The sequence below is a fragment of the Hippocampus zosterae genome, chromosome 15 (assembly GCF_025434085.1).
Source record: "Hippocampus zosterae strain Florida chromosome 15, ASM2543408v3, whole genome shotgun sequence".
In the NCBI taxonomy this organism is placed as follows: Eukaryota; Metazoa; Chordata; class Actinopteri; order Syngnathiformes; family Syngnathidae; genus Hippocampus; species Hippocampus zosterae.
In genome coordinates this window covers 17,947,275-17,966,034 of record NC_067465.1, presented here as the reverse complement: position 1 = coordinate 17,966,034, position 18,760 = coordinate 17,947,275, and the positions used below count along the sequence as shown (strand labels likewise).

General features: G+C 43.2%; 1 protein-coding gene across 1 annotated transcript in view; it reads left to right on the top strand.

Moving 5' to 3' along the window:
* c15h5orf22 (chromosome 15 C5orf22 homolog) overlaps positions 1–11,918 on the top strand; it is a 35,669-nt gene extending 23,751 nt beyond the window's left edge. Inside the window, exons 6-10 of the mRNA XM_052088510.1 lie at positions 1,145–1,207; positions 9,696–9,817; positions 9,892–9,958; positions 11,310–11,449; positions 11,563–11,918. Coding sequence (XP_051944470.1) covers positions 1,145–1,207; positions 9,696–9,817; positions 9,892–9,958; positions 11,310–11,449; positions 11,563–11,719 — 549 coding nt within the window. The 3' untranslated portion in view covers positions 11,720–11,918. The remainder of the gene's footprint in view (positions 1–1,144; positions 1,208–9,695; positions 9,818–9,891; positions 9,959–11,309; positions 11,450–11,562) is intronic.
* Positions 11,919–18,760: the final 6,842 nt, after the last annotated feature.

Genomic DNA, 18,760 nt, shown 5'->3' with positions numbered 1-18,760 from the left:
AACAATTTAGACGATATAGACAATACAACAGCATAAACAATGGCACTTGTGGCTATTGCGGTAAAGTGAGGTAGTGCATTGTGCAATACGCAATATTCAGATGTCGGATAATGAGGGGAGGGTCATAGTCTGTGACGGGAGGCAGGGGTCGGGCAGGGGCAGCATGGTAACTTTATGAATAAAACATTTGTCACAAGGTGTAGTAATGCTAATGTTAACTGTTGGTAGAACTAATGATGGCGTGTGTTACATTCTTTCGTCAAATTGATAGAAGATTACACATACGTCGTCTTGGGAAGAGGATGTCAAGCCCTCATCAATACTTACTTGTATTAATGATTACCAGTAAATTAAAATTCCCAGTATGGGATTGGAAAAAATACTATGATTTTGTGGTATGTTGTATTCATGATGCCATATGAGTACAACATATTTTGATCCATTTATTTTATTGAATAAAAATGGAGTACACAGCTGCTGATGTAATGTTCATTGTTATTGCATCGTTTTCAAATATTTACCCTTGAAACATTATACTTTTGAGTTTCAGAATTCTTGATTATGAATATCAGTCAAAATAGAAAAATGGGTTCCCATGATGAATGTTTACGGAACCCAAAATTAGTTACCGTGGTTTCCCATTGGGTAATCCGACGGAACTAAAAAACGTTTACCGTGAATTTCCGAAATCCTTAGGCCTGCTACTGAGTGATTTAGATTTTTACAGCATTTCTTTATAATTGTGTGTATATGTTGTTGTTTGTGTTATTATCATATGATATGAATTGAATAAGTAGACCATTTCAGAATTTGAAATTTGGGACTCTTGAAATGCATAATGGAACTCGAACTTTTCTGATCAGCGAGTTCCTGGTACTGGGTTGTGGTAAACTAAAATTTTTACAGTGCATGTACAAAACCTCTGAGTTATTCAGGCTTTTTTTTCTGAATACAGTACTTTGGAAAAATCCGTGATGCACTGAATTCGCAATAAGTGAATCAGGAAGTAGCGAGGATCACTGTACTTGCAAATTACTGTTATAACTTGTGTTATTGTGCATCATAATTGTACCATTTGATGATGTCAAAGTTATTTCTATTTCCTGGGTATTATAGTTCACTGATTTATCGTCTCTTTTTCAAGGCGGAATATGCCATCCTTCAGGAACTCTACAGCTTCAAAGGACCTGTTCCTAATGCTAACAAGGTATTTATCTATACAGTCATTCCCTGACATCACGGGGTTTACATTCCATCACACAGCAGCAAGTGAAATCTATAAAATCAAAACGCACCCTGGGCGTTTTATGACATTTAAAATACTTTCTCAAATTTCAGCTTTTTAAACACATTTGAACACACAAAATTATACAAACACATTTAACACATACAACATATTAAGTGTAAGACCTGACCCATCAAAAGAATAGCCAGAAAATTCAGATTTTTGGGAACTGAGATGTTTATAAATATAACAAAGTCCACAAAAACTTTTTTTGCTATATCATGTTGTTTATTAGATATTTTTTGTAGCACTTTTGATATAGTGGGCGCTTTTGGCAACTTTTTGGTCACAACAGTGATAATATCAGAATAAAAAACAGAGTTCTGTCCATAACATTTTGAAATTATAGAACATGTTTTGAAGCGTTTCCTCTTATTCTTTTTCATATGACACATCTTAGTGCCTTTTTATTTCACTTTGTGGTAGGCGGAAAAACACTTTCTGTTTTTGTTCAGGCAAAGATGCACCCTTCCCTTTCCACAGTAGACTAGTGATGTGTCGTTCGCGAACGAGCTCTTAGAGCTAAACTCTTAGCTGCAGTTTAGAGAAGGGGGAGGGGTGAGAGAAGAGACACACACAGCAGCACATTGAGCAGTAGTGATTGGAATTCCGGCTCCTTTTAGAGAACCGGCTCTTTTGGCCGGCTCCCTAAAAAGAGCCGGCTCTTTCGGCTCCCAAATGGTTCCTCAGTTTTTTTGTTGCTTAAATAAATTTAATACCAAAAATAATATAATATTATGTGTAAAATAAATTACTAATGCAAAAAATAGACATTATATCAAATATTTATTATTTATATGGCTTTATTTATATTCTTCTGAACATACTCAACATGGAGTACAGCATGAGTACTACAAAAATAAAAACAAAGTACAAAGACCCATCTCAAAAAAAGGTCGTCAAAAAGTTCCAATCTCTGAATGTGTATATTTTAGAGCTGTCAGTTTAGCGCGTTTTTATTGGCATTAATTTAAATGAATTTTAACAGGATTAAATTTTTTCTCGCAAGATTAACGCGGCACACGGCACAAGCGGATGTTACGTTGCTCTATAAATACACCAGAAACAAAACAACAACAAATAGTTGCCATATTGCTCCACTGACAAGACCAAAGTTATCTGTTCTTCTCTCTCTCTCTCTGTATTATACAGGTATACGACGAATGCCACTGACGCGATTGTTACTTGTTTGGAACTATTTTGTGTGGAAGGTTACAGTGTTCTGTGTCCATATAAATAGAGCGGGTGGAGCTTCTCTGTGTTCGTCTGACAGTGACAGTGCGCTACAGTGGTAGCGACCTAGCGAAAGTAAAATGTCTCCAGTGTTGTCATCGAACCAAGTGTAGTCATTCGAAATGAGGTCTACACAAAACCGTAGAGAGACTTCCGCGCAAGAAGGACCAACACAATCAACATAGCCTGACTGTGTTAGGGGGAGTGAGTACTAGTTTACCTTAGATGTGCACTTTATAATGTTATATTGCTCTCTTTTGATTTCATAAAAAAAGCTGTTAAAGCAGCTGTTGTGTGACAAAATATTTTTTCACCGTTATTGATGGACAGTAATATTGTGTGAGAGATTGTGTGAATAACTGCACCAAGTGAAAAATGTTCATATAAAATTGAAAATCGAAATTGTTATTTCAGTAAATATTTGCATTTGGCACTTAGAAAACTGATTCATTATTCCATGTTGATGAGAGCATTAAAATGGGGAAAAAATAGGACAAAAAATGTAAAAGGAAATTCAGAAACGATAAAAAATGTGTGAGTAATCACAATTAATTTTTTAGTTCATTTGAGTTAATTATGACAGTTGCATTTTTAATTAGATTAAATATTTTAATTGTTTGACAGCTCTAGTATATTTATAAGCTTTTAACTATTTACAGTAAAACAACATAAGTAAGCATTGAATACCACAACGAATTATAAATTACAATTTGTAAAACAAAAAGAAAAAACAGCATCCAGCTAAAGGTTTTAGCTTGTCTTTAGCGAAGATTGGCATGAAGAAAAACCAAGTGCCTCAGCTTTGAGGGTTTGATCCTGTTTCTCCTCTCTGTTAATATTTGCCCTATTTTGGAGAAGATTCTCTCTGAGGGGACAGATGTTGCTACAACACACAGCCAACACAAAATGGCTGAAAATCCATTGCAATCATTTTATAAGATATAAGATATCCTTTATTTGTCCCACACTGCGGAAATTTACAGTTCCTCGTCAATTGTGTTCTGTTTTGTTGGTTTTATAGCTTTTTGCATAAAGTGGCTCATAGAGCTCTAGGTTGTACATCTAGGCAGTTGTGACATTGCAGCAGCAGCAACAGTTGCAGACACACTAGCACCTTCATTAATAGCTGGTTCCCTTGCTTGTCTTTTCTCTTCAAATTGTACTGATGGGTGCTTTTCTGATGTGCGTGTGTAGGTTATTTGTGGAGCCTGATCAATGAGATATTTTAACCTTGCACAGTCTACACTAAGGGTGTGGAAAATAATCGATATTAATCGATACATCGATGCGCACGTGCGCGATGCGAGTGCATCGGCTCATTCACTGGGTACGACGCGATTGACGGTTGAAATCGCGATTCCTCACGATGCATTGGGGGGTATCGGTAAAATCCGATTCAAGCGCCCTTTTTATTCATGTTAAACGTCCCCTATCTGCCCTTTCCTAGGCGCAATGAATGCACCATCATTGTTTTGCGTTTTGTGTTGAATACGGACGGTAGCCGTGCGTTACATACAGTCCATTACACAACTAGCGAAACACTATTGAAGTTCGCGCAAGCAGCAGCGAGGAAACGACTGTATTTAATGCTTCCGCAACATTCAGATCTTATGTTTGGAAATACTACGGCTTCGAAAAGAAAGACGGAAAGATTGATAAAAGCTCCGTAATTTGCAAAGAATGTCGCACTACTACGAAGCCATACAACGTCAGCACCACAAATATGCAGACCACTTAAAACGATGGCACCACATCACCGACAAGTTTCCCGGCCCCTCCCCGGCCTCCCCGTCCAGTTCCTCGTTGGACACCGGAGAAACTCTTGGCAAACCAGGTCATGATCAGAAAAAAATCGCCTCTTATTTTGGGGGTCCCCTTGCAGCTCACTGTGACCGCGCAAGGAAAAACTATATTTGGATGACTCTTTTGGACATTTCATTTTGACACTCAGTGAGAGTGGTTTGTGTACGCTACAATACACACAGCAGCTTTGAGGCTGTAACTGCCACGTTGTTTCAATTGTATTTTTTTCTGTCCTATGGAGATGGATATTTCACATAAGACACTCAGTGAGTAGTCTGTTTGTGTTTCACTACAGCAACAGCTGTGAGTCTCAGGTGCCAAATTGTTTACATTTTCTTTGCACAAAACCCAATTGTGAAAGGGCTTAAATAAGTTGTTTTACACGTTCTACAGTTTATAAGGAATAAAGTGGTCAACTTTTTGCAATACCATACTGAATTCCATCTTTTTAAAAACTTTTTTTCTTTGCGTATTTGCATCATGTTTAATTGCACAATATCACAATAAATTGCACTGTATCGTATCGGATCGCATTGATTTGAACTAAATGTGTATCGCGTCATATCACATTGTGAAGACGGTGAAACGTATCGCATCATGTCGCCAGAAAATTCCATGTATCGTTTAAGTATCGCATCACTGGTAGTGCATCGAGATGTGTATCGAATCGTCCTCAGTGCTGAGATTCACATCCCTAGTCTACACGATGCCTTTGAACTATCAATTAAATTGAAATGAGTCCATATTTCACTGCGTTTCCTATCCATTTTCTCACCTTTCCGCTTTCCACCGTGTTGTTTTTTTTCCACTAACTAGCTCTCTCGTCTCGTCAGTCTTGTCGCGTGCTGCTGCTCAGTGTGCTGCTGTGTGTGTCTCTTCTCTAACCCCTCCCCCTTCTCTAAACTGCAGCGTGTGTATGCGTGTGTGTGTGTGTGTGTGTGTGTGTGTGTGTGTGTGTGTGTGTGCGTGTGCGTGTGCGTGTGCGTGTGCGTGTGCGTGTGCGTGTGCGTGTGCGTGTGCGTGTGCGCGTGCGCGTGCGCGTGCGCGTGCGCGTGCGCGTGCGCGTGCGCGTGCGCGTGTGCGCGTGCGCGTGTGCTCCTAATGAGGAGCCGGCTCCCATCGTTCACTTCTAAGAGCCGGCTCGTTCGCGAACGACACATCACTACTGAGATATGAACAGATATGGTGTCCAGTCACACTTGTCCTCCGCCCCTTCATCAACACATGCAACAAAATTGACAGATGGACCATGATATTATGATTTTTTTTTTTCATCTGTATTCTCGCTTTTTGCATTACCCTTTACTGACTCCTTCCTGATTGTGTCTTGTGTTGTTGTTGGAACCTCAACATCTGTGCTTGTCAGGGAAACACTTTCTTCCCGATTGTCTTCCTCATCAGTGCTGTCTGAACTTTCATGCATGTCCTGAGGAATCCTTTCCTCATCCTCATCCTCATCCTCATCTGCTCTATGTCACTTGTATTGCCATCCATTATCATGCTGATGACATTTTCAATGTGCTTTGTCTTTCTCTCTTCTTCCTCGAGCTTTTTTGACATCTAGGTCAATATTTTTTTCCAATAAAATAAAGCAGGTAAATCTTAAATTTACGGTAGCGCGTGATTACGTCACCGGAAGTTGTTAGCGCTCAGCAGTTTGCAATTGCAGCTTGTGATCAGAGCTGTTGCGCTAAATCTTTTACCGTTATGATTCTCATTCAGCGTTTGCTTCTTGTACAATTCACTGAGGGCACGAGCAAAGAATAGGAATCTAGGAGGGCCCAGGGAAGTGGTGTGTTTTTGTTTTTGTGTGTGTGTGCGCGTGCGCGCGCGCCGTTAAGGGTAGATCCCGGGAGGTTAGTTGATCCAAAAGTAGATCTTCGATCCAAAAAGTTTGGCCACCCCTGTACTAGACGCTCCACATTACAAGGTCGGCCGGGCACAGCCCGAAGAGGCAACGTGGGTCCCCCTTCCCATGGGCTCACCACCCATGAGAGGGGCCAAAGGGGTCGGGTGCAATGTGAGCTGGGCGGCAGCCAAAGGCGGGGACCCTGGCGGTCCGATCCTCGGTTGCAGAAGCTAGCTCTTGGGACCTGGAATGTCACCTCTCTGGCAGGGAAGGAGCCCGAGCTGGTGTGTGAGGTAGAGAATTTCCGACTGGATATAGTCGGACTTGCCTCCACACACACCCTGGATTCTGGTACCAGTTCTCTCGAGAGGGGTTGGACTCTCTTCCACTCTGGAGTTGATCACGGTGATAGGCGCAGAGCAGGAGTGGGCATACTCATTGCCCCCCGGCTCAGTGCCTGTACATTGGGGTTCACACCGGTAGACGGTTTGCCTCCCTCCGCCTTCGGGTGGGTGGACGGGTCCTGACTGTTGTTTGTGCATATGCACCAAACAGTAGCTCAGCATACTCACCTTTTTGGAGTCCTTGGAGGGTGTGCTGGAGAGTACTCCTGCTGGGGACTCCCTTGTTCTGCTGGGGGACTTCAATGCTCACGTGGGCAATGACAGTGAGACCTGGAGGGGCGTGATTGGGAGGAATGCCCCCCCCCCCCCGATCAGAACTCGAGTGGTGTTTTGTTATTGGACTTGGACACCTTGTTCAAACATAAGGGTGTCCATATGTGCACTTGGCACCAGGACACCCTAGGGCGCAGTTCGATAATCGACTTTGTAGTTGTATCATCGGATTTGCGGCTGCATGTTCTGGACACTCGGGTGAAGAGAGGGGCGGAGCTGTCAACTGATCACCACCTGGTGGTGAGTAGGCTCCGATGGTGGGGGAAGATGCCGGTCCGTCCTGGCAGACCCAAACGTATTGTGAGGGTCTGTTGGGAGTGTCTGGCGGAATCCCCTGTCAGAAGGAGTTTCAACTCCCGCCTCCGACAGAGCTTTTCCCCTGTTCCGGGGGATGCGGGGGACATTGAGCCCGAGTGGACCATGTTCCGTGCCTCGATTGTTGAGGCGGCCAATCTGAGTTGTGGCCGTAAGGTGGTTGGTGCCTGTCGTGCCGGCAACCCCCGTATTCGCTGGTGGACCAGCAGTAAGGGATGCCGTCAAGCTGAAGAAGGAGTCCTATCGAGCCTTTATGGCCGGTGGGACCCCAGAGGCAGCTGACGGGTATCGACTGGCCAAGCGGAACGCAGCTTCGGTGGTCGCCGAGGCAAAAACCTGGGCGTGGGAAGAGTTCGGTGAGGCCATGGAAGCCGACTTCCGGACGGCTTCGAGGAAATTCTGGTCCACCATCCGACGTCTCAGGAGGTGGGCAGAGTACTTCGAAGACCTCCTCAACTCCACCAACACGCCCTCCTTGGAGGAAGCACAGCCTGGGGAGTCTGAGGTGGGCTCTCCTATCTCTGTGGTTGAAGTCACCGCTGTGGTTAAGAAGCTCCTCGGTGGCAAGGCCCCAGGGGTGGATGAGATCCGCCCGGAGTTCCTCAAGGCTCTGGATGTTGTGGGGCTGTCTTGGTTGACACGCCTCTGCAACATCGCATGGTCAACGGGGAGAGTGCCTCTGGATTGGCAGACCGGGGTGGTAGTCCCTCTTTTTAAAAAGGGGGACCGGAGGGTGTGTTCCAACTACAGAGGGATCACACTCCTCAGCCTCCCTGGTAAGGTCTATTCAGGGGTGCTGGAGAGGAGGGTCCGTCAGAAAGTCGAGCCTCAGATTGAGGAGGAGCAGTGTGGTTTTCGTCCCGGCCGTGGAACAGTGGACCAGCTCTACACCCTTAGCAGGGTCCTCGAGGGTATGTGGGAATTCGCCCAACCAGTCTACATGTGTTTTGTGGACTTGGAGAAGGCGTTTGACTGTGTCCCTCGGGGAGTTCTGTGGGGGGTGCTTCATGGGTATGGAGAACCGAACCCCCTGATACGGGCTGTTCGGTCACTATACCACCGATGTCAGAGTTTGGTTCGCATTGCCGGCAGTAAGTCGGAATCGTTCCCAGTGGGGGTAGGACTCCGCCAAGGCTGCCCGTTGTCGCCGATTCTGTTCATAACCTTTATGGATAGAATTTCTAGGCGCAGCCAAAGTGTTGAGGGGGTCCGTTTTGAGGGCCTCAGTATTGCATTGCTGATTTTTGCAGATGATGTGGTGCTGTTGGCTCCTTCAAACAGGGCTCTCCAACTCTCACTGGAGCGTTTCGCAGCCAAGTGTGAAGCGGTTGGGATGAAGATCAGCACCTCCAAATCTGAAACCATGGTCCTCAGTTGTAAAAAGTTGGAGTGCCCCCTCCGGGTCAGGGAGGAGATCTTGCCCCAAGTGGAGGAGTTCAAGTATCTCGGGGTCTTGTTCACAAGTGGGGGCAGGAGGGAGCGGGAGATCGACAGGCGGATCGGTGCAGCGTCTGCTGTGATGCGGACGTTGTATCGGTCTGTCGTGGTGAAGAAGGAGCTGAGCCAAAGGGCGAAGCTCTCAATTTACCGGTCGATCTACGTTCCAACCCTCATCTATGGTCACGAGCTATGGGTCGTGACCGAAAGAACGAGATCCCGGTTACAAGCGGCCGAAATGAGTTTTCTCCGCAGGGTGTCCGGGCTGTCCCTTAGAGATAAGGTGAGAAGCTCGGTCATCCGGGAGGGGCTCAGAGTCGAGCCGCTTCTCCTCCACATCGAGAGGAGCCAGATGAGGTGGCTTGGGCATCTGATTCGGATGCCTCCTGAGCGCCTCCCTGGTGAGGTGTTCCGGGCATGTCCCACTGGGAGGAGACCCCGAGGAAGACCCAGGACACGCTGGAGAGACTATGTCACCCAGCTGGCCTGGGAACGTCTCGGAATCCCCCGGGGAGAGCTGGAAGAAGTAGCTAGGGAGAGGGAAGTCTGGGCTTCCATGCTAAAGCTGTTGCCCCCGCGACCCGGCCCCGGATAAGCGGTAGATGATGGATGGATGGATAAAATGGTCACGCTGCACTGATACATCATTAAAGTAGGACATTTTTGTCGAAGGATGCACTGGTGATTTATTTATATCAAAAAATTCATTGAAACAAAAGTTAACAACAATGGTGGGTACACCACAACAAAAAATGTCAACGTCTCAATAACTCGCCATGTGCCCTTGAGCATCAATTACGGCTTGACGACAACGTCTCATGCTGTTCACAAGTCGACTTATTGCCTGCTGAGGCATGGCATCCTCTTCTTCTTGAAGCGCAGCCCTCAGGTCATTGAGGTTCTGGGGTACAGAGTTTTGATTCTCTACGCGTAAATGGGTATGGATATATTTTAACTCCTCCACCCTGTATCCACTGTTATTTTGTTCTTGCACAAGTCATACAGACAGTAAGAAGGGAGATTTAATATATTTAAGATGTTGATGTTCTCATAGTTAAACTCGTTAACGTGATTTTGTTTTTATCTGCGTGTCTAGGAGCAGCTTGACGAGTGCGTTGATTGTCGTATACGTCAGTTAGAAGACTTAGAAGCAGCATTCGCAGATCTACTCGAAGATGATGGAGAAGAAGTTGTTTCACATTGGGTCGGCAAACTTGGGTGAGGTGACAGTTTTTAGGGTTGTTTTTTTTTTCCAACATTGAGCAAATGTTATCTCTTTTTTCCCTCTCCAGGAAGACATGTTTTGACCGCCTGGTTTCCAGTTTGAAGTCAAGAAATCCTCACCCAGATTATGAAATGGTAAGAATGATTCGTGTTTGTGCAGAATGTAGAGGTATAATTTTACATTGCTACAAAAGACTTTTTAAAAAATAATTCATTGATATTTTGTGCCCACAATGAATGAATCAATCAATGAGTGAGTCATAGTTTATTTTTCAGTTTTATACATAGTAGAGAAAAGAAAACATAAAAATCACATTTTGAATGTTAATTACCATATTTTCCACACTATAAGGCACACCAAAAAGTTAAAATTTCTTAAAAGCTCACAGCGCATCTTAAAATCCGGTGCGCCTTGTGTCCGGTCATTACGTTAATATGTCGACCCCCTAGATGGCTCCTTGCTGGAGACATGCTTACAATGTTATAACTTGCTGTTGTTTCAGTGAACTGTGTCGCTGCTTTATTAAATAGGTTTTTGTTGCAGCTCCGAAAAAAAGAGCTGTAGTGTTGTTTTTTAAAACGCACATTTTATTAATGGTTTTCACAGTCTCGACAAACACGGGTACGTCTTTGTCCTCTGTGCCTTCTCTTCTTACGTTCGAATCGAGAGCGGAGGCTTGCTTTTTCCATTGCTGGTCCCTCTCTTTGGAAGGACCTCCCGCTGAACGTTAGGCAAGCCCTCTCACTTCCCATCTTTAAAACTCGTTGTTTAAACTCATTTAGATTGTTTGGCTTATGAGACTTGATTTTTAGTTTCACAGTGTTTTTGTGCTTTCTACTCTCTTCATTATTAATTTATTGTTTTATTGTTTGTTGTGGCGGCCCGGTGGGCGAGTGGTTAGTGCGTCGCCCTCACAGTGTAGAGATCTTAGGTTCGATCCCGCTCCGGAACTTCCTGTGTCGCGTTTGCATGTTCTCCCCTTACCAGCGTGGGTTTTCTCCAGGTAGTCCGGTTTCCTCCTACATTCCAAAAACCTGCATGGAAGGTTACCGAAACACTCTAAATTGTCCCTAGGTGTGAGTGTGAGCGCGGATGGTTGTTCGTCTCTGTGTGCCCTGCGATTGGCTGGCAACCGTTTCAGGGGGTTTGTGAGGTCCTACGTAGTTGGTCCACTCCTGCTTTCCCCAACTTGACCACCAGAGGTCCAGGCTGTTGTTTTTTAAACAACATGATCCATGTGGCTGGCTTGACTGATTAGTCCTGAGTAAAGCCTACCTCTTCCCCTAAAACAACTGGATTATTTTTTCTCTTCCCTTTGACCCTGTAAGAGAGAGGCTGTGAAGATAATGGATGGAAGTATGGACTGCTTCAGTACATTTAAGTGTAGCCTTTTTTCTCCTTGATTTTTGCTAACTTGTTCACATCTGACTTTGTTCGCTTGTACTTTGTTTTCCTTATTATGAGTTGATCTTTTCTCATCCCCAGGTACATCAAGCAGGTTTAACCTGTGATACAATCGAGTTGCCCCATCATATTAGCTCTGATGAAGAGATTGACAGACTTATATCAGCTGTACAGCGGTTTCTGAAACACTTGCCTTTACCTTCTCTGGTGACAATGTCCAGGTGAACACACACATGCACGCACACGCACACACACTCAAACACACACACGCTAAAATATGTCCAAGATGGTGCCAGTACGAGTGTATTGTATTGTATTTGTCTCTGTGTCTTAGATCCAGTCTAGATGAATACTGCCCTGTAGAACAAGTGGATTCAGTCCAAAGCAGAGTGTTGGCTGTGCTTAAAAAGCTGTATGGACCTTTGGACATACAAAAGGACTATGAAAATCCTAACACAGAAGTTCAGGGCCACCAACCTCAGACCACATAACAGGAGTCCCTTGAAGTGATCTAAATAGGGTGTTTTCTCAATCACTCGCAGCATGTCAGTTTCGGTTTTTGCATGTTTAAAAACATTTTTTAATATTTTTGTTTTTGTCTTGCAGCAAACAAGTTTTAATACCGTGTGAGTCTCTGCTCTGAGATCGATAACAGATAAAACCGAGCACTTTTATTGTTTGAAGCGAAAACTTGTCTCACCTCAATATGGTGTCATACTCCATATTTGAACCAGGAACTCGACCCATTCTGTGCCCATAAAGAGCACATGCATACTGCCAAGGAATTGGACGTACAGCCCCCAAGAACCACCAGAAGCTCCTTCCCTCATCCTCGTGGGAGACAACAGCACACCGGCCACCCTTCAATTGTTCCTTTCCCAAATCATACTTCTGGATTAGCATGTTCAACAGTATGTCCTGTGTCGGTTTGTTGGTTCTTTCCTTTTGAGTCCATTTGACTAATAGGCTTGCGACAATGCCCACAAATATCTGAGACGGCCCTTCCGTGGCTAAAATAAAACTCAGTGCTTTTCCTCATCTCTAAAAGGATTTACAGTGGACATATTAAAAATTCTACAAGGGATTATAAAACAGTTGTAAAACTGTTTCCTTGGCCCAATTGGACATGATTAAAAATAATCAAATTCATTCTAAAAGACAGATCTCATTTCCAAACATTCAATTAAATCACATTCACCTTAAAGACAAAATGTGTAATAATAAAAGTGTTAGTCAAATATTTAAAATGAATATTTAATATTTAGTCAAATATTTAAAATTAAAATTTCATGAAGAGCTGCGGTTGGCTGGCAACCAGATCTCGGTGTCCCCCGACGACTGCCGAAGACAGCTGGGACAGGCTCCAGCACTCCCCATGACCCTTGTGGGATAAGCGGATCAGAAAATGGACGGATGGATATTTCACGAAGTGCGAAAATTCATAACAAAGAACATAAAATTACAAATAGATATGTGCACTTTATGAAATGGACCATGTCTTCCAAAGTGAAAGAATGCCATTTAAAATTGGACATGGTCATGATCCAGCAGAAGCAACGGTTGATAAAACAATTTAGATTTGAGATTGAGCCATGCGGCTTTAGCTCTAGAGAGGAGGAAACAATTGACATCTGTTTTTCTCCTGTTTGAAAGAAACTTGGAATGATGCAAATGAAAATGGATAAAGCACTACAATTAAATTTGGACCAAATTAATGGTACAATTAAACACACATGAATGAAACTTTGCAATAGTGTCATAGTTATGCATGCTAAATACCACAGGCAAAAAAGAAAACTGTCCATTAATGCGTTTAAAACTGAGAGGTGAATTTGGACTTTCAAAGTTTATGTGAGGATGTCTCAAATTATTTATTGTAACACATTAACCCATTGATGCATAACATGGGTCAAAAGTGACCCGGCTGACTTTTTATTTTCCATATCGTCGCAGTAAATTAATTTCATCATTCAGCATTCAAGGTATTCCTCAATTAACTTGTTTTTGACCATCAGACACAATTGTTTCATCTTTTTCTTTATTTTTTAATAAATAACATTTGTATATCACTACCCTTCTAATGCACAACATGGGTCTAAAATGACCCATATTCATCTTATTTCATGCATCGCTGAGTTTTTTATTATCATCTACTCTTCCAAATATGCAGCAAAAGTTTTGTTTTTGATTACCACTGATTATTTCCACTTGTCCTTTCTTATGGTATGAACAAGCACAGCTTTTGTATTTGTTGGATTCACCTGGCGCTTTAAGAGGTTGCGGGGCTGCCACTGACAGATGACCATTCGCGCGACGTATAAAAAGCAGCATCGCATTACGTTACGTTAGTGAATACACTCGCTTTGTCGTCGGCATTGCCCAATGGTTATTACCTGCTTCTGATACGTCTACTGCAACTACTTATGTTTCATCTACGACTACTTCTGCTGCAAAGTGTTCCAATAAATGTATCAAAAAAGTACAGAAAGAGTGATCCTTCCATGCTGGCCGACAATCCCTATTCAGAGAGCCGTGAAGAACGAAAAGAACTGAACAGTAATAACCATCGAGGTTGGATAGGATCCCCCAATGAGTTTCAAGCCTTGAAGAGGAATCACTCTCCAAGCAAACACCTTGTCTATTCAGTCCTGAGATTGGCCAAAGTAGCACTGCCATCTAGTAGGAAAGACGCTGGTAAATAAGCTCTGGTCAGACGAGGAAAATGGACTCCCGTGAACTTGAAACCCTCAGAGTGAAGCGCTCTGCTGCGCAATCCTCCTTCACAAAGAGGACCAATAAGCTTGCCTCCAGAGTCAACCTGTTGGGAGAGAAAGCCCTAATTGATGAGCTGAAGGCCCTTGAGGTAGACTATGAGAGGGTCAGTGATGCAGGATTTGACTATGCTGAAGCCCTCAGTGCTGTAAAGGGAACCGAGGATGAAGAGGGCAAGGCAGAAGAAGAAGCGGCCTGCATCGGAGAGAAAACAGCTGAATGCCTGCGCAAATACACCAACACCGAATGTATTTCCAGTGCAGAAGCTAAAATGGTTCAACTGGAGAGCTGCAACATAAATAAATTACATAAAACTGACTTTGAGCGTACCAGAAATTGAAAAGAGGGTTGACGAACTTGAGAAAAAAATGCAGTGACTGGGACGCATTAATCTCATATGACAACACAAAGGTGTAGAAGGAGAAGGATCAAGCTCTGTGGCGCTGGGTTAGAGACTAGGAGGATAGCTGGCAGAAAAGAGATCCAGAAAAGTCGTCCGATGTGGATGACAAGGCCCCACTGGAAAAAGAGTCAGAAAAAGCAAAAAGCAGAGCCTCCATTCACCAGTCTCGGTCTCAAGCATGAACTTCCTTCAGGCAACACCACCCCAAGTGTTCCATTTAATCCCACAGAACCATCTCAAATCCAGATACCAAAATCAAGACACCTAGTGGACCAGTTGGTGGCAGCGTTGGAGCAGCATCAATTGCCTTGAAAACACCGCCAATGGACCAGAGTGCTCCCCGAGGTAACCCTGACATGTATCCTGGAGGGTATGGGTCCATAAATCAGTTCCCTCTAGAGAGAGCACGGCTCCCCACATTTTCAGGTGACATGACAGATTATTTCCGGTGGAAGGCTGAGTGGGGAGAACTGGAGAAATTGCGGAACCCTTTTAGGACGGCAGGTATAACAAGATTGCATCTCCTAGGAAGCCTTAGTGATAAGGTAAAGAAGGGCCCGGTCCTGTCCAGTTGCGGGTCCGCTGGGGAAATGTTCCGGCGTTTGGACAACAGATACGAGAACAAAGCAAGGATCGTCCAAACGATAGCAAATGAGGGGCAAGGCCTAGCCCCCGTAAAGGGAAATCACCCTAGAAAAGCGATAGAGCTAATCCAAACAGTGGAAAGGGCCTTAAGCAACCTTCTTATACTGGGTGAAGAGGATGTGATGAAGAACCGACTCGTGGCACAGTCACTTGAGAATAAGTTACCAAACTTTCTAAAGGTAAAATGGGTAGCTTACAAGAATGAGCCAATGAATGGCTTTGCCCAGCAGAACCACTTTGAGTGCCTTCTCCAATTCCTAAAGAGACAGGAGGTTATTCTTGAAGAGTTGGACCAGCTGGAAACAAGTCTTGTAGAAAAGGCTCCATCTGAGAAACGCCCAATAGAAACAATCGAAAAAAAGATAAGATAAGATATCCTTTATTTGTCCCACAATGGGGAAATTTACAGCCTCCAGCAGCAAGAATATATGTAGAAAGAAGAAGAGAGAAAAAAAAAACAACAACAAACATCTTTCAATTAAATTAATTAAAAAAAGGACTAAGAAGGCTTTTTCCAGAGTCACTGCAGGTCAACGAGGTTTTGCGGGAAGGCTGCAAACCGCATGCTCTGCCTGTGGTGACGAAACGCACACTGGAAGGCTTTATGCATGCAAAACATTCAGGGATATGGACTTGGCAAGAAGAAAGTCTCACCTAAAAACCCATGGGATATGCAATCGATGCTTGGCCCAATGGTTATTACCTGCTACTGCTACTGCTTCTGATACTTCTACTGCAACTACTTCTGTTTCACCTACGACTACTTCTGCTGCAAAGTGTTCCAATAAATGTATCAAAAAAGTACAGAAAGAGTGATCCTTCCATGCTGGCCGACGATCTCTCTTCAGAGGGCCGTGAAGAACGGAAATAACTGAACAGTATTTCTACCTCAAGTTGACACACATGGGCCAGAAATACCCACATTGATTTACTAGCTATTGCCTTTGGAGAGAAAAGACATTTCACAGCTCTGCACAAGCCTCTTTGCCCATCTCTAATTCATGTAAGTATTGTTTTTCAATTTCTCTAACGTTGCCTCAAAAGGTATTTGATGACATTTATGAATTGCACATAATATTTTATTCGTTTTAGTCTACTTTGAGTGAGTAGAGTCCTTGTTAGGAAGTTACAGGTAATTATGATTAGCCAGCTCTCTCGCTACGGTGGTGTTTGCTAGTCGTGGTGGGGGATGCTGGCATATTTTTTTTTCATTGGGGGTTAACTAAATCAAAATAAATCTGTATGTGTATGCATATTGATGTGGATCAGAAAACATTGTAATGCTTTTGTTTTTCTTCATCTAGAGCAGAGGTGAGCAAACTACGGCCCGCGGGCCAAATCCGGCCCGTTGGTCTTTTTAATCCGGCCTGCCGAAGGTTGGTACACAATTAAGGTTCAATGTCAACGATTGCATTCATTTCATTTGGACTTGTAATGACAGGCATTTCAACGCCAGGTGGCACAGTTACTTGAAGTTGCAGAAAATAGGGAGGAAGGGGGGGACGATACGGAAGCCCGCAGTAGCGCCAAGTCAAGCAAATCCTGTTCGATACGATGGAATAATATACTCTTAAAGTCTGAAAAACGTGCCAAGAAATGCAAAATACAATTTAAATAAAGAAATCCAATTAATATGTCAAATTTAGTTCACCCTTTTGATCCGGCCCTCCATAATAATTTCTGGTTCTCATGTGGCCCTACGCAAAAAATAATTGCCCACCCCTGATCTAGAGTATTGCTGTTCGCAGATTTACTGTTGAAGAGGTTGTAACAATGCTGCAGCAAGAGGAAGATGAGCAGACCATTTTTTTCTGATTCAGACTCTGAAATTTCTGATGATGATGAACCCAGAATATTTGCTACAGAGTCAAGCTGAAATTGTGGGTGTGTCTGGAAATCCAGCTTTCCTGCATGAAGAAGACTCCTCTCATGACACAGAAGATTCCTCTAGTCAATCTTCTGGAGAGGAAACTCAGACTCAGTCCAATAGACTGAGTAAAAATGGATCTTACTGGAATGAGAATCCCTCCACTCATGGCAGAACAAGAAGCCACAAACTTCTTGAGGAGTTGTCTGGACCTCTTCTTGGAACATCAGATGTTTCTCCAAAAGATGCCTGGGTGTTCATGAGTGACAACATCATTGAGGAGTTTCCAAAATGCACCAATTTAGAGGGACGAAGAACTGAAAACTGACAAAGTATTCATGGCCTTTGTCAGTTTGACCCTCAATGCAGGGCCAGGTGCATTACCAGCAAGCCTGCAAAATATGGGATGAAAATCTTCGGGATGTGTGACGCAAGGTTACCTTTATGGAATAGAAGAAACTGTCTTGACAGGGAGACAGCCAAGACAGGAGGTTCAAAGAAATTTAGGAAGGAATGTCACACAACAATTATGCAGTGGAATCCGATAGATAGGTGAATATACAGGACAATAGAGAAAGTATGTTTTAGCACGATGTAATATTGACTTTTTAAAATGTGATTTATTTGAGGGCAGAATCGAATAAAATGCTATGCAACCAGTTTACAGTTGTAAAACTACCGATTTAGCTCAATTCAATAGCTGTGTGCTCTGTTCTCAAAGCTGTGTAACAAAATGACAAATAAAAACATTGCAAATATTAAAGACGCGTGTTTGGCCTCCTTCACTGCTAAAGTAATGACTTGAAGCAAAGTATTATTACAGTTTTAAGTTATGTAGTCACACTTGAATGAATGTGTCTCTTTTGACCCATGTGTGTAAAGTTAATGTAATCATATACAAACTATTTTTGTTCATAAAGTTGAAAGGAAGAATGGAAATAATGATCAGTGGTAATCAAAAACAAGGTATCGAAAAAATACTTGGAATATCCAATGATAAAATAAATTGATTTCAAAAGATAGAACAAAAAAAAAATACTCAGCCAGCATGAAATAACATGGAAAATGAATGCGGGTCATTTTGGACCCATGTTGTGCATTAGAAGGGGGTGCATATGTTATGCATCAAAGGGTTAAGAATACTGAACGTTAATGGCTTGTAATGCCATCAGAACTGCCTGGTTGTCATTTTGTTTTTCCTATCTCTACTTCTCTTCCACTGACTTGTTACATAAACACAAATATCCATCTCCCATAGAGTTTTGTGTACTGTATTGTAATTGTGTGAATCATTTTTTAAGGAAGCGTTAGGTCATCATCGGCCGCCGAAGGACCCCGATAAATCTTGGAGCCTGATCAAATCTGGTACCGAGAACTTTCTCGGTACAGTATATGTCATTCTAATGAGTGGAAGAGCACATCTTGTATCGACAGTGTCAGTAAAAGTCGAAGGCGTTGTGTATGCAACCACGTATATCTATATATAGATATGAATATATGTTGATACGACACACTCTTTGCGACATACATGCCTTCGGCGCTGCTAAGATAGTAGGGGCAATGGCTGGCGTCCGTGCATTCGTGTAGACAAAAAGAGTAGTGACAGAAAAAGATGAGGGCGACTCATGCCGCATACGGTTATGCACAACGGCGTACAGTTATGAATGTGACTAACGTTTCACGTGTAAACGGTATGTTAATCTTTTTTCCGCAGATGTTAAAACCTCGTGTAAATCAGTTGAGAAACGACTAAGTTAAGACTTTAAAGTATTTCAATGTCCAATCCATGCATTGCCGTAAACGGGAACGCCGCCCCTGCCAACATGGCCGTCACGTTACGTACGC